Source organism: Bufo gargarizans, chromosome 3 (genome assembly GCF_014858855.1).
Source record: "Bufo gargarizans isolate SCDJY-AF-19 chromosome 3, ASM1485885v1, whole genome shotgun sequence".
NCBI classification, from domain to species: Eukaryota; Metazoa; Chordata; class Amphibia; order Anura; family Bufonidae; genus Bufo; species Bufo gargarizans.
Genome location: NC_058082.1, coordinates 619,287,351 through 619,314,913, shown reverse-complemented (window position 1 = coordinate 619,314,913; position 27,563 = coordinate 619,287,351). Strand labels below are relative to the sequence as shown.

Sequence of the window (27,563 nt, the reverse complement as noted above, 5' to 3'; positions counted from 1 at the left end):
GTGGTAGCTGCACGGGGTATGTGCAGCTATCACGTATATATACAGATTGCAGACGTGAAGGGGTTAAGTACCAGGACATCATGCCGTACCAGTACGTCATATGTTCCCAAGAGGTTAAAGAACGTGCCCCAGGATTTTGCTGAGGAGATCTGTCACTAGTTTGTGTTGCCCTTAGTCAGGACACCATAAAACTGGTGACAGATTCTCTTTAGGACATTACAGACTCACAGAATGTTGGACCTAAAAATTATCTGATGATAAAAGCCAAGATTCAAATGGGCTTGTTACAAAATCCTAACATTAGAAAACCCATTTATGTGATTTATGCGCAACATCAAAATTCATTTATCAATTATCCATCATATCAGGTGTGTATATAAAGAAGAATACGAATAATCCACTGTACCTAAAACTGGGCAGCTGAGCGGTGCAAACTCCTGGCAATCCACACATTTTCCAATTCTATAATCTCTGTAATTTTCACAGGGAAATGTCAAAACGCTACAGGACTCGGTCAAGGATGCTATGTACAGAAACACGGAGCGCTGGTGGTCACACTTAAAATATTCAGAACCTGCACAAAACAGAAGTTTAGTCAGAGGTCGAGTAAAACTCAAGTTAGATTTTTTTTAAATCTTAGTATATAAAAATTTGTTTTTTGTCACTGAAGTACGCAGATAGGCAGGAGGAAGTGGGGGTGGCTGGCCAAGCAGGGGTGCACCACCAGGTAGGGAAAAGAGGGGCGCAGCCGAAGGCCCATGGGCTGAAGGGAAGGGGTTAGGTTAAGAAATTTGACATTGGGGAGGGAGGGGCGCTGTTTCAGTTTTTGCCTCAGGCAGCAGAAAGACTAGATGCACAACTGTGACCAAGGACAGGTCAAACGAGGTCCACAGCTTTGCCATGCAGGACCAAGAAAAACATATACTGGTATTCTACTTCACAGCCTCTCGGAACCCCCTTTATTTGTTATTACTACTGTTTATCTGGAGAGGGGAGCCCTGCACAGGGTCAAGACACATAATACCAAAGGGATGGGACCAACCATTACTGGCTCATCATTCATTCGCATGGGCTGACTTTACGGCCTGTAACCATGACATGGGTTTATTTGTAATATTAAACGAATGCTAAACAAATGTACACAAAAAATAAAAATGTCCCAGCATTTTCTCCTTTAATCTTATTTTGGCTTCTCCAATTGGTAGATTTAAAGGCACGCGGGGGATTAACAGCTCCTGTTCTCGCTATTGCAGTGATTCCCAGTGCACATTGCAAATCTTCTCTGTGGATTCCCTTGTTCTGCACAGTCCACCAGACAACTGTGTTAATCCAAGGTAAGGCAGGTCAGCTCCAAGTAGAACGTATATGCGGAGCAAGGGTGCACCTAGCCTTTCTGCTGCCTAAGGCGAAAACTGAAACAGCCTAACCCCCTCCCTTCAGCCCATGGCCCTTCGGCTGCCCCCCTTCTTGCCCCTACCCAGTGCTGCCTGAGGCAATCACCTCATTGGTGGTGCACCCCTATGCAGAGTGTGCCCCGGGCGGTGACACCGCTAGCTCACTGACAGCACTTTCTGTGACGTCATTGCTAGACCTACGGCTACGGCCACAGGATCCTACATGTTTCGGAAAAAGCACTTTCCTGTGTGGTTCCAAAAACTGCCATTTATGTATCTATACGTTTCTCACCTAACCTTGGACCATCCTCCTTTACCAAGTGCCAAAAAGTCATGATGATCATATTTGGGATGTTTCATCTCTCCATAAATAAATCTCAGTTAGATTGAGGTTTATTCCCATTGGGGCCAAGGAATTCAGGTTAAAAATCTATGTCTCTGCTTTAGACATGATTTGGATAAAATCCCCTCCTCTCTGATTTTTGTTCCAGTTTCTAATCCACACTGAACTCTTCATATTGACCTTTATGGTTCCCTCTCTTGGATGGTGGCCGGCCTTCCGATTCCCTTCCAATATTCTATACATGCTTCGGTAATCTTTTTGAATAGGGCCTTTTTGTTTTTCCAATGTATATTTTATTCCAGGGACAGGTTAATGCATACATTTCCCCCTTTGTCTGACATGTAATATGTTATTCAATGCTCTTCGTGTATGCACCTTCTATACCACTAATTTCTATTTGTCTTTTATTTTCGGTGCATTGCCCACTCCTACACCCCCTTCGTTTCTTCTTTTCCCGGACGGAAAAACATCCTGATTGACAGCAGATTTGATCTTCCCTTTTCCTGATTATTCCGGGATTCTATTTCTTTTTCTTTTTTTCTCAATAAGCCCCATATCCTATGTTCATTTTTTCTTAATATAACTTTATAATGGTCAACACACAGTTTTTATGCTGCAGAGCTTCACATCTCCACACATTATAAAACTGTGGCTGCCTGCATGCACCACTAGAAGAAGTATATATTGTATACATTTACCCAATTATAAAACAGTAGGCAGTAATATCAGAAGCCCCCCACTAGTGGTGGATGCAAACAACCCAGATTTTATTATTTCAATGGTCACTGGATTAGAGTACAATTTTGCTTAAATCTATAGTACAGGTAAATATAATAAACTTTGTAATATATCTTAGCAGAAAAAAATGCCTTGCTCTTGAGTTTATCAGCTATCCCACCACCACTAATTTTGTAAACTAATTTTCTTTCTGAAATTTGAGAGATATCAGTTTTGTGAGATGATGACAGACTGCCTGTTCACTGAAGAATCAGATTACATAAAAGTCTATGTAGAAAGTAGAAGGAAAGAGAAAATACAGAGATAAACAGGGAGACAGTCACAAGACAGGAATGATTCAACAGCTAATAGTAAGTTTTCTATCTTTCCCTAAGTACTTTATTCACATCTATACTGCCCAGTACTTCTATGCAATACCATATATGCTGCTCTGAGTGATTCTGCATGCGTGAGAGAGAGTTAGGAAGCATAATCTGCTGTCTCCATGTGTAGTCTATTATGAGACATCATTACGACTTGTCTCCACCCACCAGCTCAGAGACAACTGAGAATTAGAGATACAGCATGCAAAGTTTAAAACTACTAAAAACGACATATACTATAAGAGTCATAAAAAAAAATAAAAAAAATAGCCAGATATAGCGCCTTAACTCGTGTATGCACATATGGAGGCTTATTCTGAAAAGTTTTTCGAAAAGTTTAGGTGTACTTTAACTCTAGGTCAATGCATGGGATTTGGAGCTCCGTATTAGGTTACATTCACACAACCGTATGAATGAGTCTGCATCTGTTCTGCAATTTTGTGGATTAGGTGCGGACCCATTAATTTCTATGGGACTGCAAAAGATGCGGACGGCACACCGTGTGGTGTCCGCATCCATAGTCCCTGCAAAAAAAAATAATATAGAACACGTCCTATTTTTGTCTGCAATGGTGTACAAGAATAGGCATTTTATATGATAGCGGCGGCATGTGCAGTCCGCAAATTGTGGTAGGCACGTGGGCTAGTATCCGTGCCATGTGAATGTAGCCTTAGAGGAACAAAACTGTGACCAAAATAAAGTTATATTAAGAAATTAATCAGCATAGAGTGCTGGACCTACAATGACATGATGCCAAAATTTGAGAGTGCTGGAAGCAAATGGATTTACCTGACAATATGGTTTTTGGACAACCCGGCTGATCAGTTCCTCCATTGGGGTAGAAATCAATGTGTCCTAAATTTTCCCGATAGCCTAGAGCTGTAAATGAGATAAACCATGTTTAAAGTAAAAAATATGACCTAGATTGTGATTTCATGTGAGAGTGCAGAAGGGTCCAACAAGGGACATTATTCTTAGTGTCTATGCTCCAGCTATACAGATGACCCTTATAATGAATTATGAACCAGGTCATCAATAACGAGTGACCAGTCACTCTTTAAATTGATATATTCTAGCAATATGCAGCAACTTGCAATGAACAGAATTAGTTTGTTGACAAAGTGAATTAAGGCTACTTTCACACTAGCGTTTTTGCTGGATCCGGCAGGGTTCAGCAAAAACACTTCCGTTACTGATATAACAACCATCTGCATCCGTTATGAACGGATTCGGTTGTATTATCTTAAACATAGCAATGACGGATCCATCATGAACTCAATTGAAAGTCAATAGAGGACGGATCTGTTTTCTATTGTGTCAGAGAAAACGGATCTGTCCCCATTGACTTGCACTGTGGGCCATGACGGACCAGTCTTGCTCCGCATCCCAGGACGGAAAGCAAACCGCAGCATGCTGCGGTATGAGAACGGAATGCATTTTGGAGCGCTCCGTTTTGTTCAGTTACGCTTTGTCCCGATTGACAATAAATGAGGACAAAACTGAAGCGTTTTTTTTTTCGGTATTGAGACCCCATTACGGATCTCAATACTGGAAAATATTAACGCTAGTGTGAACGTAGCCTAACTTTAGCAAAACTGCGACTCTCAGCATGCCCCACAAGGGGGTCCACGCATGCTGTAAAGAGAGCCACAGATTGGACATTTTAAACATTCACATAAGTATCTTTTATATTTTATATATCTGTTCGTGCGTTTAGGAAAATATGCAGCTAGAGAAAATGTAAGTAAACGTGAGCACGGTCAATAAATTAAATTGTAATCGACTCATTGACTCCTATTCTCTTGAATTTCTTCAGAGACCATCTCTGTCTTATCTTAGCATTTTATTCTGGAAATTATAGGTTGTATATCTTTCCCTCCCAGTAATGGGGAGACAGCACAGAAAATACAAAAAAGATATATTGCTTGCAAAGCTAGTGACTAATTTTTCAATTACTTTGGAAAAATCACAGAAATTTCGATGGTCGGTGTAAACAGTGTTGACTGGCTTCACTAGATGTTTTGTGTCTATTTTATGAAAGCAGTAACGATATAGTAGATTAATGGGTTAATGATAGATTTCCCAAATTAGCAGTAAGTTAATTCACAAAGTGATATAAAACATATAAAATGGCAGCATTTCTGAAGTAATCCTGGCGCAAGCGGCCGCAATGACATCACCAGGACCTCCTGTGCTGACTTTCATGCGATGACGTGATCACATGAGACCTGGCACAGGAGGTGACCGTGATGTAATCGAGACCTTCTGCGCATTCTATTGCTTCATAGGCTTCAGGCCTGAGGTCTATGAGGCTTAACGGCAGCCAAAGGCTCCAATACCCTGCCGTAAACTGAACCCCCCCAGAGGCAGATTGCCCGTCTGAGGCTAAATGCTCATCTCACCTCATGGCAGATGTGGCCCTGCTGAGAGTCCTTGGTTGGAGAACAATTTTTCTTAGAGAAGGCGCAGACTATGCATGAAGAGTATCATATGCCAGTCAAAACTCCTCTGGGTTTCTAGGAAAAATATCTGAAAATAAGCACATCCTACATTCTGGCATCAGATAGGCTCATTTAATTATTTTTCCCAGAAACCCAGGGTGGCATGCCTGGCATACAATCTCTCTCAATAGAGAAAAGTCCTGCGTTGCTTGAGAGTGGTTACAAAGAGCATCTCTAGCTCTATATTACATGGACAGTCTGCTGATTGTATTGAGAATTGTTTTAAGCATAACTGTCATATTTCTCTTTTTTTTTTTTTTTGGGGGGGGGGTATTAGATTGTGGTGATTAATATCTGTACTGCCTACTTTTACCTGTGCTTAAAATCAGGTTGCTATGCAGGTCCGTCCTCTGTGTTGAAGGACGGAGGACGCAGAAGCAGGCTGCGTGCAAGGTCAGATTACTGGACAGCCAGGGACTGTAAGTAAATGATTACAGCCAGGTCCTCCCCAGCAGCTGATAACAGTGCCTGGGCTGTGTGCACTTCTCCCTGTCCCTGCGCTTGGCAGACGCTCCCTCACTCAGCAGAGCTGGAGAATGCAGAGTTGAAGCAGCGCAGACCAGGGAAGGGAGATCTGCCGTCTGCTCAGTGTATAAATGAAAGCAACATGTGGTAAGAGGACCCCTTTGTGCTGCAGGAGATTAACCTTTTAGGGGGGAGGGCTCTGGTTGCTGACACTTTTTGGGGGCTATTGTTACTGGCTAGTGAGGGCAGGTGGGATTAGCCTCATGGGGAGGGCAGTGGCGGCCATCTTAACTGAATAGTGAAATTGCAGTTTTATGCAGACTGGTTGCTAAGGGCTGAATCTTATTAAATATGGGGTAAGTCAGTCTAATAGTAACTGAATCTGGAATATCATGTCATTAGTAACTACATATATGAAAATTGAAATTAGGGTCTAAGTGTAACAGTTATCCTTTAATGCTTACTTTTACCTGTGGTGGTGCTGCAGGGAAACTGAACCCTTACTGCCAGGTTTCACCACAGATAGTAAATGACCCATGGGACTCCCAACAAGGTCATACTTTGCAATGTGCTTATTCTCAAGAGACAAGTAAGGATTGTCCAAAGCAAAGAACCCCTTTAAATTAGTGTTGAGCAAAGTGAAGCATTCAAAGCAGAATTTGGTCAGAAGTTTAGGAAAACTTCCATTCTAATGAATCCGAATTTTCTCACGCATCATGGTAACGAATCAGGTTTTCCTAAACTGGAAGCTGCACGTGTTACAAAGCAAAACTAAGTGTAGAGGAGATAAGCCCAGGAACGCAAGATCACCCAGAATGCTCTGCAGCCAGCCAATCCACAAATAGCCATCCCCTGTGATGTACCAACCCTATAAAACACTCATCCCGCATGGTCCTGTAAGCTGAGCAAAAGAGAAATGTGGCAAGTGCTCATAGGGACAGTTTTCCTGAAAACAATTAAAAGAAGAATATTGGAGAAGGAGAACGCAGGGAGACTTATTGTCCGTCAGTTTTATTTATTTATTCCTACATTTACTTATTCCAACATCAGTTGTAAACTAAGATATATACTTCAGTACCAGTAAGATGGAAGCCTTTATTATTCCACTGCCTGCGTGACAACCAATTCAATCCAGTCTGCACCTCTTGGGGGGGGGGGGGGGGCAGGTCTTTACGATAGGAACTTAGGCCAGTACCAGGAACTTAGGCCAATACCAGGAACTTAGGCCAATACCAGGAACTTAGGCCAATACCAATAAGATGGAAGCCTTTATTATTCTACTGCCTGCGTGGCAAGCAATTCAATCCAGTCTGCATCCCTTAGGGGGGGCAGGTCTTTAGGATGACCATCCTCATCTTTTGCTGGCTTTACTTCTTCCTAATCATCAAAGTCTCCATGTCCTAGGAAAGTCAGCAAGGTTCAGAGAGAGGAGGAGCTGGATGATCCTGATGACATATGCTCATTAATATTAGATGATGTGGAAAACGAGGAAAAGCAGATGGCAGAAGAAGGGCTCCCACCTGTAGGGCAGGAGAGTGCTGGGGTTGGAGATGTGGGTACAGCCCATGTTTAAAGGTGCATTAAAGGTGCCACGCGGCCATTAACAATGAAGATCGACTACACAGTGTGGTCTTCATTATTAAATAAAAAGCAACTGCGAGCTAATTGGTTGTGCAATTCTTCACCACAACATGGCCCAAACCGCCCCCAGCAGGCCACTCCGTGTGGCCGTACCCTAAGGCAGAGTGGCCTGGGTATACCTGATTTATAGCAATTTGTGACAAATTAATTCAGAACTAATCAAATTTCTTGGCAAACTTTTACAAAGCTGCCAAATGGAATTTTTCTAAACTTCGCTCATCTCTATCTTCAATATATACTGGTAGTCTAGATAGACAGCTGAAATATTTTAAAGTATACATTTACCATCAATGTCAGAATGGATGACATCTACGAACTTTGCATCAGTATAATGCAATCTTTCTTCAGGGGGTTTCCCGTTGAACAAAGGTCCAGCAGGATCCAGTCCTACAACCCAAGGGAGAAGAATGAGAAGGTTCGGTAAAATGCTACTGCAAATAAACTACCACAAAACAACATCATAAAAATAAATTAGTAATAAGTGATAAAGATGGACCCTGGCTACATCAGGAGAGACTGGGGATGAAGGGTGGTTGACTAATTAAGTCAATGGAAATCAATTACTAATTTGGACTAAATTATTTGAGAATTTATCATTCAGAGCTCAGGTTACTTCCATGCTCCTAGTGTAAAAGGGAAGAAACATTGTTTTAGCAGCTAAGTGTTAAAAGGAACATTAGTGGGCTCATTCGCAGACCTACATTACAATTATGTATTCATGTCTGCAAGCTAAAAGATAGCAGGTGACAGGACAGAAAAACAAAGAATCACCTGTAATTCGGCCAATTGAACCATTGTACATTTTCCCAACAATACCGGAAATGTGCGCCCCAAGGCTGACTCCTATCATGTAGATGGAGTCCAGTGATCCCCCTTGGCTCTGTAAAAAATATATACAGTAAAGCATTAAAAGAAATGTTACTTTAAATCGTTTATTGTCACTGTGACGGATCCATCGCATGGACACCAGAGGCAGCTTGTGGACACCATTGGCTTAAAATGAGTCAATTGGGTTGCAGGACTAATTTTCCTGTTGAAAATTATGGAATCTGTGTTAGAGCATTTTATTTCTCACATGAAATCATGTTGAAGCGTTAGACACAGTGACGCAGCTATGCTCTTTACTCGGTGACCTTTGAACATACAAGATGATTCATCTGGTTTTCATACGGTGACCCAGTATTACACACATACGTCACATAACCAAGAGAACCTGCTTGTGACTCATTATAAATTCCTCCATAAATAGTACAATTAATAACTTTTATTTTACACTGTTTATGTGTTATACGTCTGCGATATAGCATGGGTTGTGAAAAATAGAAAGGGAGGGACAGAGAAGGGAAGCGAGAGAATGACGAGGCTCTGACGATTTTCAGAGAAACCAAATTCTTCAGTTTCTTATCCCTACTTGCAAAGAGGTATCTCCCAAGAAAGAGAACCATCTCACCAGCACCACCTATTTTGCGTATTTGTTTCCCATGGAGCATTGCCAATAAATCTCCATACCCTGGAGTACTTCCAGTAAGTCTCTATACAGGACTGGATTCTTTAAGGAGATTCAGCACCCAGCCTAAGCCTCTTCAAGGCATCGCACTGAGCCAGGCAGAATCCTACTCCATACTGATAAGGGGCAAGCAGCCCCCCGAAACAGCTGTCTATGGCTCCATATCTGGCTTGGCTATGATTCCTTGTCAAATCCCAAGTCTTTTTGGAAAAATCTGATCTTGACTCCAATAGGTAGCTCTGGTGAGATGGTTCTCTTTCTTGGGAGTTATTCTGATTGCCTGGTTGGAGTCGGGAAGGAATTTTTGTTTCCCTAAAGTAAGGAAAATTGGCTTCTACATCACGGGGGTCTTTTTGCCTTCCTCTAAACCAACTTGAAGGATAACAGGCTGATCTGGATGGACAGATGTCTTTTTTCAGCATTATTATGTTACCATCACTTTGCATATTCATTTTTCCCTGGAGCATTTCCAATAAGTCTCCATACCATGGAGTACTTCCAGTAAGTCGCCATACAGGACTGGTCTCTAAGGAGATTCAGCACCCTGCCTAAGCCGATCCCTATTTTATCAGTCTTTCCATTCTGGTTTTTGGTAGGTTATCAGTGTGTGATTGGTGGGGTTGGACTCTTAGGACCCCCTATCGATTAGCAGTGACAGATCAGAGGGTACAGTGGCAACAGGCATGGTGCCATGTCAATACAAGTGAATAGGGCTAAGTTGCAAACCCCCCCACAGATGACACATCGACTGGCTATCCTAAGATCAGGCTATCAATGCGATTTCTTGGAAAGCCCCTTTAAATGCACATTAAATATACTAAATATTGAATTATTAAAAAAAAAAACTTGCTTTACTTAAACAGTTTTTTTTTTTCCCCATTAAGCTTCATTGAAGACTTGAATGGGTCCGCAATCCGGAAGGTGTAGTACGGAATGGAGGCACAGAAGCACTAGGGAGTACTTCAGTGGGGTTTCCGTCCGTGGCTCCACACCACAAAAACATAGAACATGTTCTATTTTTTTGCAGTGCAGACAGATCACAGTCCCATTCAAGATGAATGGGTCTGGACCCATCTGCATAATCAGCACGGATGTTGTCCGTGCATTGGAGACCGCAAATTGCCGATCAGCGGCTGTGTGCATGAGCCCTTATCCAGAGGTTTGGAGATGCCTCTATATAAAAATCATAAGCTTGTGCAACTCTACGGAGGCCCTATTTAGGTTCCATACAAAACTGAGCTGTAATACCGCCATATGCATGATCCTGATGTACACTGATGCCAGCAAAGACTCCAGTTGTAGGAAGTGACAAAAGTTTTTCAAAACCAGTATACTGAAAGGTTTCCCAGGGCTAAAAATATCCGGCGGAAGAAGAATGACAGCATAGTGTGAGCAGACAGAGCAAAACTCCAACAGCAGCATGTGGAAACTGCTGTGAACAACTCACTAGTCATGGCCTATTGCATAACATGAGAGCGAGAGACGCCATAGAGAGTCACATTCCTAACAGTTGAAAACAAGAAGATGCAAGACTGATGGAAACTCACACTACATTGATCACTGAGGACTGGACTAAATAATATCAGCACAGTCTGATGAAACCTGTGAGGTCATACAGGGATTAGGAAAACGGAGTTTACTGGATATTATTATAGAGGGATGCTCCTGAGCTCCCCCTAGTGGTGCCTGCAGGCAGAATGTTCTGTGAGCTCAGTGTCAGAAAATCAGAGCCTTAACCACCATGAAGATATAATAAGAATCATGCTAGCACTGAATTTTTAAGCTCAAAAGGGGCTATGCATGAATGGGAGGTCCGGTGTGACATCATTGCAGCAAATCAATGGCCGCAGGGGTAAGCAGCTCCCTTTGGTCACATGACTCAAAGAGGGCACGGCCAGTGATTGGCTGCAGGGATATCAAACCGCATGTTGACATTGAGGGAGCCCGGTGGAGCACTGCAGACCTGGAGGAGAAGGAGCGGGGGAGCCAGCGCTGGGAAGCAGGTAAGTAGATAAGTAGTCTTCCCCTTTACACTTTAAAGTCTTTACAAGTAATTTCTTGTCCTAAGGTGTAAATACTCTTCTAAGGTAACTCCATACATGCCAACATTTCAGTTGATAAAATCAAGGCATAAAAACCCGCCCTGGAAACACCCAATTTTCGACATGGGACAGGGCGAGTTTTCCAGGACTGTCCCTGAAAATCAGGGACAGTACCAGCAAATTTGGAACAGTTGGCAACTATGGGTAACTCCACATGGAGTGTTTTATAATCCCAGCAATGTGCAAGTAAAAATCGTGCCCATTTCCTGCAAAAAAAAAAGTCTGCTGTATGTCAATTTATGTTGAGGATACCCAGTGCGGATTTAACCCTTTGTAAGGGTTGAGTGAAAGCTGGGACAAATCCAAAGCACCTGCTTTTTCAGATGCTTGAACGTGCACCGGTTATCACAAAGATGCCACTTGGCACAGGGCAAGGTCATCATGGTTGTGGTGCGCAATCTCTTACCAACATTTCATCAATGAGGCTTTTCAATATGTCTGCCACTTCCCTGGTTTTCCCGGCGGCATTGTGATAGATCAGTGTGGTGGCACCTCGGTTCCAGTCAACTAGGATTACATTGAAATCATCGACGGCGAGCAGTTTCTGAACAATTTCATCTAACCACACAGGAGGAGACCCGGTCGGCCTGTATCCATGGGTGATAAAAATGGTCTTCCTTGACACATCCAGATACCTAAAAGCCGTGGCATTCTCCTTGTTAAGATCCGATGAGCAGTTTGCGTTGTCTCTGGTGTATAATAACAATTGCACGTGAAGATCTGTCCCGACTATGGCATCGGGTAAATCCAGGTCTGTGAATTTATGGCATGTTTCTTCAGAATCTAGAAAGTGAAGTTTGAAAACGTTAAAAAGGCTAGAAGTATAGAGCAGCTCTATGCATGCTTGTACTAATACTCTAGTCACATCCAAACCTGCATTCAGAATCTCCTTATTTACTGTTAGCTCTCAGGCCCTGGTATCTCACACTTCAGTGCTACCCCTCAACAGTGCAAGATCTTTAGAAAGCATGTCCTGCTGTGGTGCATTGTAGAGGTCTAATGCAGATTTAAAGGATGTCTATCAGCAGGATGCATGGTAGGGTTGATCTTGCTGGTTAAAAAAAATTAATAAAATCAAAACATTTCTTACCCCAAATTAGGCCTTAAAAGAGTTTTCCAAGACTTTAATATTGATGACCTACACCCAGGACCCTCTCTGATCAGCCGTTTTAGAAGGCACCAGACAGTGCTCCTGTGAACGTTGCGGCCCTCTCCACGATTACCAAGAACATCGCCGTACATATGTATAGCAGCTGTTCACTAGCAATTAGGTACAGCATAGCTCCTCCTCTCCGATTCCCTGGATACTTTGCCCTCCAACTGATTGACATGACAGGCGTTTAGGTGGAGAAGAGAATGTCTAGGGAAGCAGAGAGAAGGACCTGAGGTACACAGAGCTGCTGAGCCCCAGCATTGGTGCATTTAAAGAGTACCCAACCTTTCTGTAAAGTCTCCATTAATCAATAGTACAGTATCTGCACATGAGGAATAACACTATATCTGGCCACTAAATCACTTATATCTGGCATTTTTGATCAGTTTTCTTCTGAACATCTAGTTTCCAGATCTCTCACTAGCTACCATCCACTGTACACACAGAAGGTAGAGGAGAAGCTGCTTCCTAAGCTTCTCTTACTCAATCAAAAGTATGTCCCAGGATTGTAAAGGACATTACAGAGAGGAACTGGAGTCTGACCTGTACCAGTTGTAATTTTAGCCATTGTGCTGAGATAAAAAAAAAATCTCCTATGTATCTGTGCAGTCTCTTTAGTGTCTCTCTTTGATTCCCATCTCACTCATGCTCCTGGCCACCATTCTATAACTACACACAAAACCTGTCCTAATCCCACAGCAGGACAAGTTACTTCACAACACTGAGCTGCCTCATCAGGGAATATGATCCTGAACATAGCCGGTAAGTTCTTCAGCTGGATTTCTGTAGGAATAGAGTTCATGAGGAGACATGAAGTACAGAGAGCAGTGTGTGGATGTGGCTAATGAGCAGCACCACTTGTATGCAGTCTCCATTACCACAGCCTGTCCTGTCCATTTGCTGTACTTAATGTCTCCTCAAGAACTCCATTCCTACAGAAATTCATCGTATTAACTGTATTCAGGACCATAATCCCCGACAAGTAGGAGAGGAGGATGAGGTAGCTCTTTACCTTACTGTTCTGAGGCAACCCATCCTGCTGTGTGATTACTAATAGGACGGCGGACATTTTATTACCCCTAATGATTGCTCTCTAGACAAAACGAGCCATTATATCTAATGAAAGGTAGTTGGGAATATATTTATAATAAAAGTATTTTTATTTTCTTAATTCCAGGAGAACCCCTTTAATTAGAAGAAGGTATAATTTAGGAAATAAGCAGGATGTTAAATTCCCTCTGACTGTTCTCCCTGGCAGTGTCAACATTTATGGGAACCTCTGCTGTCTACAGCCAGTGAAGAAAGTTCTTCTGAAGTGGTGACCTCCATCACATCAGTATTTTTCCATGTAGAACAGGGTCTCAGACTCCAGCACCCAACACTGACGTAACCTATAGTTATGACTTGTATGGATCCTGTAAAACCTGTATATTCCTGACAAACACTGGGGACTGCCGCTGGTCAGAAATGAAGCGATATAGTAAATTCTGAATGTCCACCAGAGCAGAACATTATGGCAGTGGTGTAGTGTGGGGGAAGCCAGACGTGCAGTTGCTCCAGGCACCAAATTGCAAGGTGGCACCTGGCACTGGTCAGCTGGGCTGACACCGTCAAACAGTGACTGTTTCCGTATGTCTGAAGGTTCTCATTTATCCAGGTCATGGTATATCTGTAAAGGCGAAGGAATTCAAACACCTCAGAGGGGCACTTAAAACTTGTGGGTATCCAGATTGGGCTTTTGTCGAAACAGAAGGAAGGAGAAGAAAGAGCACCAAGACTACCAGTGAGGACGAGAAGCATGACAGACGCAAGAATATGGTTATCCCATATGTAGCTGGGGTGTCTGAGAAACTCAAAAGGATTTTTAATAAACATCACATCCCTGTCTGCTTTAAACCCAGCAACACTGAGGCAACAACTGGTTCACCCAAAAGACCCAACGCCTAAACACAAGATGGACAACATTGTGTACGCAGTCCAGTGCAATGAGGAATGCTCAGAACTGTTTATCGGCAAAACAAAACATCAGCGTATGGCACAGCATAGAAGAGCCAAAACCCCTGGTCAAGATTCAGCCGTGTACTTACATCTAAAAGAAACAGTTCACACCTTTGAAGACAGTCAAGTACGTGTTTTGGATAAGGAGGCCGATTGGTACAAACGAGGTGTGATGGAGGCCATCTACGTAAAAATGGAGAAGCCAAGCTTGAATAGAGGCGAAGGGGTTAGGCATCTATTGTCTGCCACATACAATGCTGTCTTGACACCTTTTTCTGGGAGGTCATTGTCACCTACTGACTCCAATTAGGATAATGGATTCAACACCTTTAACCCCATGCTGGGTATAATTAGCAGATGTTTATTCAGTTGCATATTTATTCCCAGAGAATCTTGTACAGTCGAGGTCATGATTAAGAACCACTGGGTTTTGAAACGCGTAGACCGTATTGGGGCTTGTACTCTGAGGATTTTACCGCTGTACACTTGGTTTATGGAATAAACATCGTTTAAGCACGAAAAATCGAGGTGCTGGATATCTTCTTTCTCAAGTATACGAATCTTGTACAGTCACTCAGAATTGAGAAGGCTCGTTGGAAGAACGAGTGAAACGTTTTCAAGAAATCTACAGTAAGTCCAGTTGCCTTGATTTATTCTTTACAGATAGTGACTGTTTCCAGCAAAATAATGGCAGAGCAGAGAGCGATAGGCTCCCAGCTCTGCCGCTCACTCTTGCATTGCCACAGGCTGGTTTAGGCCCATGGTCTAGATGAGAGCCAGGAGTGCATGCGCCAATGAGTCCTCAGGGCACACGCACCCGACTCTCTTGTATGCCACAGGCCCAAACCAGCCTGGGGATATGAGGCTTTGAATAGGATATGCATAGAAGGGGCATAGAGAGAAGGCAAGGGGGTGGTTCCTTTTTTGTTTAATAAGGGGTGCAGAGGTGAGTGGGACTGGCCCAGTTGAAGCATAAATGGGAACTAATAGTGGGGCTGGGGGCATGAGGATTACTACTGTGGAGACCTAAATGGGATTGCTTCTGATTGGGGTTGGACCCTAAATGGGGATTATTACTAAGTGGGGCCTAAATGGAAATTATATTGATTGGTGCTGGATGGGCCCTAAAATGGTGATTATTACTTTTGGGCCTAAATGAGAGTTACAGACCATATTACCCAGACTGATCAAGGTTGGGTGTGGTTCTTTAAAAAGGGACGAGTCTACAGGTTAGGGGTGTAATATTCGGCTTGCCTCGGGCATAGTCAACCCACGCTATGCCACTGTATTATGGTGCCATGTAGTAGTGTGTGGCATGTTAGATCTAATATCTGCACCTATTACAACACCCAGCATTGGCAGGATCAGATCATGTTCACTAATACCTGGTAGATACAGTAGAAAGGAGGGAAACGTATTTTCCATCGAAAGACAAATATCAGGTTATAAAAGTCACAAGATATTTGACATGTGCAATCCTCTAGATAACGCTGGTGACCTGGTCCAGAACACACCCAGGCAGATTATAAAGGACGCCTCAGACATGGAATTAAAAGGGAATAAATTTAAATGGAATTGTGTATAAAATAATGAGTGTAGCCATGTCATCTTAACCAGGGGCTAGGGGTGAGCGAATTGATTTGCATAAAACTTTGTTAGAATACTGTACGGAGCGGGAGTACTGGCTTCGATGAGCCGAAGTTATTACTTCACAAAGTCTCGCCAGACTTCGGGTAATAACTTCAAAAATTAATTTCTACTGTAAAAAACCTCTAACAGCGATATATAAAATGCTTGCAACATTTTCAAGAACACAAGTGTCAGGAATGTACTGCAGCACATGGTCCTGTAAACAGCTGAGGGTTTGTTACAATGTACAAGTGCAGACAATTCTCTGTGGCCTAAACATACTCATAGCTCTTAACTACTCTGAGACATTGTAACATGCTGCAACTGTGAAAGCAGAACTGAATATAGATATATTGTATTTAACTATACAAGCGTACAGGGCCTGTCATTTCATTTTTAAAAAAATTAAATAAATCAAGAAAGTCAATGTACATGTATTATGCAGGCTACAAAATTTCTCCATGGCCAGCAGTTAAGATGATATGTTATGGCGAAAAAACAACCTTTGCTGGCAATGACATCAAAATGATAATTCTGTTAATTAAATCATCATTATGTATAATATATGTAATGCAGAAATATTAACATCTCCCATTTACTGACAGCAAGAAGAGATACTGAAAATGATGAAGAATTAAAACAGTAAAGTAAAGTTTAATATTTATAGCAGTTTTTTTTACAATGATGTTTGCAGGCTTTAATACTATGATGCATGGTGTTAGTTTTTTGCAGTGCCCCAGAGGACAACTGCAAAGGGTTAATTACTGCTAAAAGGGTTAATTTAACGTTACCAAGTTAAATGGTGTGATTTGTTGTTAAAGCACTTATTTCGTTGTGCATAACTAATAGGAATGTATGGGCAATATATAGTTAACATTGGCAGACCTGGTTAGGTTACCAGGGTAATGGCTTTGCCCACCTAATGATTAGTTAGTTCATTGCCTCCGAAACCTACTTTGAGATGGACTAGCCATCAGTATCTAGATCTGCATCCCTCAGCCTGGGAATTGAAGAAAGACAGTTAGGGCTCATTCACACGGCCATTGTTCGACCGTACCGTGCATTGTGGGCCCCACAATTTGCAGTCCCCAATGCACAGGCACCATCTGTGCGGCTGCTGCGATGGATCCAGACCCAATCAACTGGTATGGGTCCGTGATCTGTCCGCAACGCAACGGAGGTGTAGAGGCCGGGAGAGGAAACCCACAGAAGCACTCCGTAGTGCTTCCGTGGGGTTTCTTTCCATTCCGCACCGACCTTCTGGATTGTAGACCCATTTAGGCGAATCGGTCCACATCCATGATGCGGGGTGCACATGGCCGGTGCCCACATATTTGCGAGACGGAATAAGTACAAGGCCAATGAGCGGCCATGTGCATGAGCCTTTAACAAGAACAGAATATCATGTCTGTGGTTATTTGGAGAGACTGCAACGTGGCCTTAGGAGGAGAGTCGGGGAGCACTTCTGTTATCATTGTTACTTCGCATTCATTTCTAGGAAAACAAGAGAGACTCTTCCCTAAGGCAGCACATGCACAGACTTGGTATGACACAGAAACATGTTTTTAAATTTATTTATAGTTGGGGGCAGTGACGTCACCAACACTAGGAATCAGGGGCATCTGCATCAGGTCTTTTGCCCTTTACTTCAATGGGCAGGATCATATACAGATCTCATAGGTTACCATAGTAAAACTTAGGTGGCCATTATGAGGACACTGGAGTTGTCACTGGAGCTTTAAAGGTTTTCTACACGTGTTTCTTACTCATGATCTCTCCTTTGAGAGGTCATCAGCACCTGATCGGCGGGGGATCCGAGGTGTTGGATCAGCTGGCATTGGTCAGCCCCATCCACTTCAATGAGGCTGAGCTGCGCCCTGGCCAGTGAAATTGTTGTGGCGTCACTGGTCTGCGAGAAGGCCCTCATGTCGGACCCCCACCGATCAGGTGCTGATGACCTATCCAAAGGATAGATCATGAGTGAGAAACAAGTGTAGAACCCCTTTAAGGAACATTTGGGGTAATTTATTAAACTGGTGTAAAGTAGAACTGGCGTAGTTGCCCATAGCAACCAATCAGATTCCACCTTTTTATTTTCCAACGTAGCTGTAAAAAAATGAAAGGTGGAATCTGATTGGTTGCTATGGGCATCTAAGCCAGTTCTACTTTACACCAGTTTGATAAATGATCCCCATTGTAGCTGGAATAAGAGACATTGTGGCCGTCGAGAGGGCATTCTCTGACCCTTTTGCCTCTCCGACTGTATAGCAGGAGAGAGCTAGGTCATACTGATCTTCTAGTCAGTGCCCTAACTGACAATGCAAGAAAACTTCTGGACATTTCCAGGGCCCGAAAATAACTGAGAACAAACCATTGGTTCCCTACGACTGAAAACGCATTCAGTTGCTGTAGAGCTGCATTCACATGCAACAATCTCCCCCTCTGTATGGAAACAAGCGATCGCCAGTGTGATCATTCATCCCCATACAGATTCAACGTTTTTCGGTTTGGTTTACCCTGGGTTCACACCTGAGCGTTTTACAGCGCGTTCAAACGCGCTGTAAAACGCTTAAGACATGAAAACCAATGCTTCCCTATGGGAAGGGTTCACACCTGGGCGTTTTACAGCGCGTACGAACGCGCTGTAAAACGCCCGACGCTCAAACAAGTACTTGAGCTTCTTTGGGGCGTTTTGACGCGCGTTTGTGGCCATAGGACACTGCAGTCAATGACACAAACGCGCGTCAAACGCGCGTTTACTATTACAAAAAACGCGCATAAAAACGCGCGACTTAAACGCGCGTAAAACGCGCGTTTGAGGAACGCTTAGGTGTGAACCCAGGGTTACACAGGCGATGTGCTACCAAGAAACAATTATTTTAGGTGCCGCATGAAATATAGGATTATACTATCGTCTTTATCTTGATCATATTTAACCTGCTATTTGATGTATTCCTTGTAATTCAATAAAAATAATTTAAAAAGAAAGAAATATAAGATGACCCAACAAGTAATTTGTCAGGTGGTGAGCAGCACCTTCACACGGGCCAATTATGGGGAATACATTAACTCAAAAATGCAAAAATCATTCCTTCCTCCAAGTATAGATAGACAAAGGGTTCTACGTTTTGGGGATTTTTGCGTTTCAGTGTCATTTTTCTTTGTAAATACTTTGGGTTGAATTACCAAAACTGGTGTAAAGTAGAACTGGTTTAGTTGCCCATAGCAACCAATTAGATTCCACCTTTCAATCCCCAAAGGTGCAGTGAAAAATGAAAGGTGGAATCTGATTGGTTCCTATAGGCAACTAAGCCAGTTCTACTTTACACCATTTTTGATAAATTTCCCCACAGCAATATAAAAGAAAATGTACAGATAATAGAACAAAGCATATTATAAACAACAATACAGCGGAATGAAAAAGAATTCCTTGCAGGGATTTGGATGAATGCAGGTTAATCTCTCAGTAAACCCAGGACTAAACTTGTTCTGCAGTTGTGCTCCAGCCCCATGGCCGAGGTGCCGATGCCAGTACTGATAAGGTAGCTTACACCGAATACAACACACTCCAGTACAAACACAGTACATGATCACGCCCTGCCGAGAGGTGGAAAGTACAAAGCGAAAAAGTTATGTCAACAGAAATTCAATGGAATGCAAATACCCCCCCCCCCCCCCCGATCCCTTTACTATACACACCCTGCATTCTCAACTACATTTACTGTACCATCACATAAAGAAGAGCGATCACAACATGTCTGCTTCTCCTCCTATGCAATAGGCCTGTTTGCAAAAATATATGATTGATAGATAATTCATAGGTAACAGTAGGCCAGCAGGAAAATGATGGGCAACTAGATGACCGAGAGACCTTATAATTGCCCAGGTTGTGACATGGTAACGGGACCCAGTCTAAGGGCCAGTTCACACTGGGTTTTTTGGTGCTGATTTTGGAGCGTTTCCAAAAAATGCCTCAAAACAGCCTCCCATTCATTCCCCACCTGAAAAAAAAAGACTCAGTACAACCATTGGTTAAAAAAATTAAAAAGTCAAAACAGTACGAAAAAATGCACTGGAAAACAAAAACAAACAAGTGGACCCGCACTGATTTTTTCAGGGTGCTTTTAAAATCCATCATGTGAACATCCCCTAAGGATTTATGCACAGGGAAGAGCTGGGGCACATGGAGTCCCGAATACGTAGTCGTAGTCATCCCACGTGCCCGTCTTTCTGTGTTTTGTTCTTGGAGTCTCAGACAACACGAGGTTATTTTCTGGTGGTTGCGGTGGGGATATCATCCCTAATTTCCAGTGAAAGGGTGCGGACTATATTCACCGATGCCCAAGGGATACTGTAATTTGCATAACTTTCTATGATGCCCAGTTGCAGTGGCAGTCAGGTGTGTGCAGGTAGGTTATACTCCCTATAATCTAGTAATATTTGCTGGTGTCCAATAGTAAGAGCTGTAGGTAGGATTTACACAGACACCACCTTACCCTGGGTTCAGACCTGAGCGTTCTGAAAGGAGCGCTCTGTATGCGCGATTGTACGGGCGTTTACAATCGCGCATACAGAGACAAGCGAACGCACATTGTCGCACGTTCCCGAAAGTCTATGTACGGGAACGCGCGACAAAACGCCCCAAAAAAGCTCAAGAACTTGTTTGAGCGTCGGGCATTTTACAGCGCGATCGTACGCGCCGTAAAACGCCCAGGTGAGAACCATTCCCATAGGGAAGCATTGGTTTCTCCTTGTTGAGCGTTTTACAGCGCGTAGGAACGCGCTGTAAAACGCTCAGGTGTGAACTTAGGGTGATAGCAAAGGAGAGCCCCCTGGCCTCAGCCAAGTCAGTAACACATGTATATTTGTAGAGAAAACCACGCACACTCTTGAGAGTTTAGATATGCCAGGTGAATTTATTGTGAATCATACAATCCATGACGGGGTATTGGTTATTAGCCGCTCGCCCCTCATGATCAGTCACCTACTAACCCTTGACTCACTTACCACAAGCTCGAACCTTCTAAACTGGCCCCGTCAGAACCCCAATAAGACACGGACACCAAGTTGGATTATATCGGCCACAGCAGCCGTTTATTGAAAACATATACATAAATAATTAACCTTTTATTTCCCACAAAACATCCCCATAAGATATAACCAACTTAATTCACCTGAGTAACACGGGGGAGGTCCTGGAAGCCCCAAACCTCGGAATTTTCCCAGTATCCTTTTTGAGCCGACTTGCCCCCAGCCGTTAAGCACCAGCTCGGAGGCACCACTGACGGCTCGCCCAAATTCCGCCACAACCGACCACCAGCCATAGGAGTCCAGCCCCAACCGTGGAGCCCTCCCATCCTCGTCACCTGAATCTCTCCAACTTCAAGGACCTCCCACCGCCACAGCCGCCGTGACAAAATAATTAACATTTTATTTTACTTATTCATTACACGATCACCCCACTCCGTCCCCTCCCCATCCCCCGCCATCCGACCCAGGCTCTGGAACATGAACCACAAGGGGAGGGTGGGTGGGTGGGTGGGAGCTCCGTTCTTTCCACAAAATGGCCTCCTTCATCCCGGGCCCTCACCTATTTAACCCCTCGTTCCACCGCCCCCATAACTTAAACTGACCAATCCCTCCCCAGGGGCTCCCTCAAACCAGCCCCCCGTCATGGTCGCCTCCCCCTAAGGCTGCGCCCCCAGTCCGGCTCTGTCTAACTGTGAGGTAGGTACCAGCAACATTTGCAACAATTAGCAAGTAAACTATTCTGCTGGTAGGATTACAAAATACTGCCCCAGTCGGGCGTTAATTGCTCAGTTTTTTATGACAATTGTGTCGCGCCGTGAGTAATATGAAGAGCTGCGATGTTTCAAGACGTTTCGGTCATATGAGACCTTTATCAATAGATCGCAGGTTGAGGTATGTAGGAGACAAGGAGCTCAGTAGTAGTAGTAGTAGTAGTAGTAGTAAGTCAGTAACACCAACACGCTAGCCGCTGTCTCCATGGTGGGGAGTATACACTACACGGGGATGTCCGATGTAAACACAGGCCCTGCCTGCAAAGAGCTGTGGTTTTTTTTAACAGCAGCAGTCTCCTCTCCTGACATATCGGGTTTAGTAACTACTTGTATTCCCTATTTAGTGCCAATTCTGGAACATCTATTCTAACAACTATGTTGTGCCCTTCCTCTATTATACCATTAGAAGTTTATGTATATAGGTACGACTAGGTACGACTTTTGCAGCCCCATTGAAGTGAATGGGTCCGCATCCGAGCTGCCAAAACAGCGGCTCGGATGCGGACCCAAACAACGGCCGTGTGCATGAGGCCTAACAGACAGTCTGATTAGACTAAAAAGTTAGAGATATCAAAATTCTTCTAATGCCACAGCGCAAAAGGCACTTTATAGTGCTGCGCCTGCCACAGTCCGACACTGGATGGAGAGCATGAACTACCCTGGCCCCCTAATTCCCCAGACTTTAACCCAAATGAGCATCTTTGGGACCACCTTGATCCTTGTGTTCGCTCTATAGATCCTCCCCCACACACCCTCCAGCAGCTGTGGGAGGCACTGCAGTCAGCATGGCTCCAGATACCGGGGACAACCTACCAGGACCTTACTGAGTCACTCCCAGCCCATCCAGCTGCTGTCGGTATTGCACACAGTGGTTACTCTGCATATTAGTTGGTTGGTGTTCATAAAATAGTGACTCAACTATGTATTCTTACTGCTGTGTTATGTGATTTCAAGCTAAAAATGGGAAAACTGTTAAAGGGATTCTGTCACCTCTTTTTACCCTATAGAGATGCGGACTTGCACCGCTAGCATGTCCACAATATACCTGTCCCATATCATTGTGTGGTTTTATTGAGTGTAAAAAATGATTTTATATATATGTAAATCAGCCTGGTAAGGAGCATAAGGGGCTGCACTAACCGTTCTGGAGCCCAGCCGTGCCCCCCCCCCCCCCCCCCCCTGTGCACCGCCTGTATCCACAAATCTTCTCCTTGCTCAGAAATTCAGATCGCTGTAATCTCGCGATGCGCAGTGCCGGTATAGTGTTCCTTCCCTGTGCTGGCATCAGCTTCAGGGAAGGAACTGCGCATGCGCGAGCTCGCAGCGATCTGACTTTCTGGGAAACTAGGGGATTCGTGGATACAGGCAGTGCCGGTCTCCTTCACAGGGGGGACGTGGCTGGGCTCCAGAACGGTTAGTGCAGCCCCTTAGGCTCCTTACAAGGCTGATTTACATATATATATAAAATCATTTTTTACACTCAATAAAACCACACAATGATATGGGACAGGTATATTGCGGACATGCTAGCGACGATCTAGCCGTGCATGTCCGCATCTCTATAGGGTAAAAAGAGGTAACAGAATCCCTTTAAGTTATCATGCCCTACTGAGCAGGAGAAAGGCTGGACCTGCACCCTCCATACCTCCCAACTTTGTAAATGAACAAACAGGGCCACAAAATTTTTTCTCGCACTAGGCCACGCCTCCAACGCCATCCAAAACATAACTATACACCTAATCCCACCCAGTCCCCTAAATGCCCCACATAGTAATTATTTCCCCTTCATGCTACTGCACAATATTTATGCCCACATTTATGCCTCCTTCACAGAATTATGCCCAGCTGTGACCCCAGTAAAGAGAACTTAAAGTGGCCCTGTAAGAAATACTTAAAGCGGCCCATTTTGTAGTTGGATCCAAATTGATGGAAGGCAGGGCCAGCAATACCATAGTGTGGCAAATTATACCACCCAACATAGCCAAATACCACAGTCCATCACAAAATACATCCCAAAAACTCCCACTGGCTGGCCATGAGGAGGGCCCAGGAGGCCCCCTGGGCATCGGCCCACCGGGGAATTTCCCTGTAAGGTCTATGGCCAATGCACCCCTGATGCCCACATTGTGCCCCCCAGTAATATGCCCACATTGTGCCCACCAGTAATATGCCCACATTGTGCCCCTCACAGAAAGTAAAAAAATAAATAAACTTACTGTACCTCCTTCCTAGCAGCAGCAGGAGGACATTGACTGCTCTAGTCTGTGAAGGAGGCGGACTGCCGGCCGGTACTGATGATGTGTCCCGAGGGTAGGTCATCAGTTAGAAAATCTTAGAAAACCCCTTTGATCCTGTCTCAAGTTTAGACAAGACAGCTAGAAGGAATGCCAAAAGTATCACAGACACGGGACTTGTCCTACTGACTACAATGTATGAGCGTTCAGTCCGTGTGCTGTCCGTTCTGCACTTAGACATCATGCAGATGTGAACATCACTTGTGTGAATAGACGCTTACCCCAGTTCAAGCCTGGCTTACTGTACCCCATTACTTTGTGCCAAATAACGACGCCCGTCTCTTTTACAATTCTGTTGCATTAGTAAATTAGATTAGTAAATCCCCATTGTGAGTTATAGATTGCATAACTTATGGTCCGTGGTAGCGGAACCCACAACGGAATTCTTAGGCTACTTTCACACTAGCATTTTTTTGCGGATCTGTCACAGATCTGCAAAAACGCTTCCATTACAATAATACAACCGCATGCATCCGTCATGAACGGATCCGGGTGTATTATGTCTTCTATAGCCATGACGGAACAGAGCCGTTTTCTATCGTCTCCGAGAAAACGGATCCGTCCCTATTGACTTACATTGTGTGTCAGGACCGATCCGTCTCGCTCTGCATCCCAGGACGGACAGAGCGGAATGGAGACTGATCGGAGGCAAACTGATGCATTCTGAGCGGATCCTTTTCCATTCAGAATGCATTAGGGCAAAACTGATCCGTTTTGGACCGCTTCTGAGAGCCCTGAAACGGATCTCACAAACGGAAAGCCGAAACACAGTGTAAAAGTAGCCTTTTAGATAACCCGAACCTTGTACCCTGAACTTGAAAACACAAGTTCGCTCATCCCTAGCCCCTTCTCCCCTTCGAAAAAAATACAGCGAGTACTACAGAACACAATGGGGGTCATTTATGAACATTTTGATGCCAGTTTTTGGAGTAAAAATGTCACATGACCCCTTTTTGCAACTTTTTGAAAGCCATATGGCAATATTTTGTCACACGGGCGTTTATGCGTTCAACACATAGGAGTGTAGATGATGTGGCGGGGGCTGGAACTTTGGCCCCCGCAAATTTACAAACATTTACACCTGGAAACAGGTGTAAATGTTGGGGAAAAACTACTTCAGCCAGGGGTTGGTGTAGTTTTGCCGCCAGGCACACAGACTGCTGAAGCTGCGCCTAATTTAGGATTAAGTGCACACCTCATCATTAGGGATGAGCGAACTTCGAGTTCGGCGTACAGGTTCGGATTATCCAAGAATTCTTGTTATGGATTCCGCTACCACGGACCATAACGGAATTCTTATATAACCCAAACCCGTATGCCGAACATGAAAACACAAGTTCGCTCATCCCCACATCTTCCGCCAGCACAAAAGGGAAGCAAAAGACCGACACAAAAAGCCAGTCTTTGTAAACGACTCCCATTATTCTGCACCGCAATATGTGAACACAAAAGAATAAAAGGGGAAAAAAGAAATATTCACTAATATACAAAGTCTGAAAAAAATGTAGAATAAATTAAAGAAGACAGCAGACTGCTCTGCGAATGCACAGGATGAGAGGAAGACTAGTGACAGCGCCTGCGAATCCGGATTACAGAATACAGGCTACTATAGACAGAGCCCCAATATTGGTCTGCATTGTAATATAATAAGTGGCATCCCATTGGTTACATTGTATTAGAGAACTGCTTAGAAAGTATTGTTATAAGGGTCCATTCACACGTCCGCAAAATGGGTCCAAATCCGTTCCGCAATTTTGCGGAACAGGTGAAGACCCATTCATTTTCAATTGGGCCGGAATGCGCTGTCCGCATCCGCATTTGCGAATCCGCACTTCTGTTCCTTAAAAAAAAATAGAACATGTCCTATTCTTATCCGCAATTGCGGACAAGAAAAGGCATATTCTACGAAAGTGACGGGCGATGTGGGGTCCGCACAATGCCGGTCTTCATGTTTTGCGGATCCGCAAACCACATACGGACGTGTGAATGGACCCTAGGATGGTTATGGGAACTTTAAACCCTACGAGAAAGAGTCAGTGATAGAAAGTGACAATCCTTACCGGGTTTCACAGAGCAGATCTGACAGAGGAGGAAGACACAGAGACCCCGGCACAACCTTGGCAGCATAGATGTGGCTCCTGCTCACAGGGTACATGAAAGAAGTGGCGCAGGCAGCAGAGAAGAAGCTGGAAATCACTCTCCTGAGTCTCTGAGCAGCGAGGAGGACGAGCAGGAAGTGCTGAGCCTTCAAGTGACAGCTTCTGAGGCTACCTGGACTCCTCCCCGCCAGGGATAGGCAGCTGCAAGACAGCTGATCGCATTGCACCTTCAATTAACCATAAACTGGTTGGAATCAGGCCGCTGCCGTGGAACCTGTATTTCCACTTTACAGGTCATTTTTTGCTGCTTCTATCCTAACGTCACCGGGGAAATAATTCCAGAGGGTGTCGTAGTACGGAGCAGAAGAATGAGGCGGGTATAGTACCACGTAGGACCTGTAAGTTCTCATCACCTGAGAGGTCATCGTCCCATTGACCGATCGCTTCATTATGTTGTCATAGGCAGCACTGCGAGAACAGGAGCAGCAACGAAAAGATGATCAGAATGTACAGGTTCCTGAGCTGTCCCGTCTGTCAGCTGTTAATGATTAGGGATGAGCGAACTTGGGGTCTCAAGTTCGGCTACAAGGTTCGGGTTATCTCGTTATGGACTCCGCTACCACGGACTGTAACTTATGGTCCATGATAGCGGAATCCATAACAGAAGTCTTAGATAAGCCGAACCTTGTACGATGAATTCGAAAACACAAGTTCGCTCAACACTATTCGGCTACATGCACACGAACGTTGTTTGTTTCCGTGTCCGTTCCGTTTTTTCCGCGGATAGGATGCGGACCCATTCACTTCAATGGGTCCGCAAAAAATGCCTGTCTGCATCAGTATGTCCGTTCCGTGGCCCCGCAAAAAAATAATAGAACATGTCCTTTTCGTGTCCGTTTTAGGCATTGTTACAATGGCTGAGCAAAAAAAACGGATTGCATACGGATGTCATCCGTTTGTTTTTTGCAGATCCGCATTTTGCGGACTGCAAAGCGCATATGGTCGTGTGCATGTAGCCTTAATGATATATTTTTTACTGATCTCATGTATCTGAATGGTCTGAACCTGAAATGCTGCAATTATGAGGAAATTCATCCCTAAGGTGTGAACTGTAATGCTGGACATATTGTTGGACCCAGCTTTCCTGGGCTCCACGGCAATTAAACAAATACAATATCACAGGTAGAACTCATGCCCACAACCGTTTTTGGAGTCCTCAAATTGCGGATCCGCAAAAAAATGGATAACGGACGCGTGTGTTCCGCACTTTGTGGATCGGAACGTCCGGCCCTCTGTAGAACAGTCCTATCCTTGTCCACAAAACGGACAAGAATAGGAAATGTTCTTTCTTTTTGTTGCAGGGCGACGGAAAGGACACACGGATGCGGCCAGCACACGGAGTGCTGTCTGCAACTTTTGCGTCCCCATTGAAATTAATCATCATGATCGTGTGCATGAGCCAGGGGTTATCTAGGATTAGAAAAACATGGCTGCTTGTGTCCATGAGTTGTGTTTGGTATTGCAGCTCCGCTCCAT

General features: G+C 44.1%; 1 protein-coding gene across 1 annotated transcript in view; it reads right to left on the bottom strand.

The window, feature by feature from the left end:
- Positions 1 to 26,278, bottom strand: part of LOC122933115 (lipase member H-A-like) — a 44,085-nt gene extending 17,807 nt beyond the window's left edge. Inside the window, exons 1-6 of the mRNA XM_044287900.1 lie at positions 25,989 to 26,278; positions 11,460 to 11,836; positions 8,216 to 8,324; positions 7,730 to 7,831; positions 3,627 to 3,716; positions 407 to 574 (exon numbers count right to left, since the gene is read on the bottom strand). Of these exons, the coding sequence (XP_044143835.1) occupies positions 407 to 574; positions 3,627 to 3,716; positions 7,730 to 7,831; positions 8,216 to 8,324; positions 11,460 to 11,836; positions 25,989 to 26,055 (913 nt within the window). The 5' untranslated portion in view covers positions 26,056 to 26,278. The remainder of the gene's footprint in view (positions 1 to 406; positions 575 to 3,626; positions 3,717 to 7,729; positions 7,832 to 8,215; positions 8,325 to 11,459; positions 11,837 to 25,988) is intronic.
- Positions 26,279 to 27,563: the final 1,285 nt, after the last annotated feature.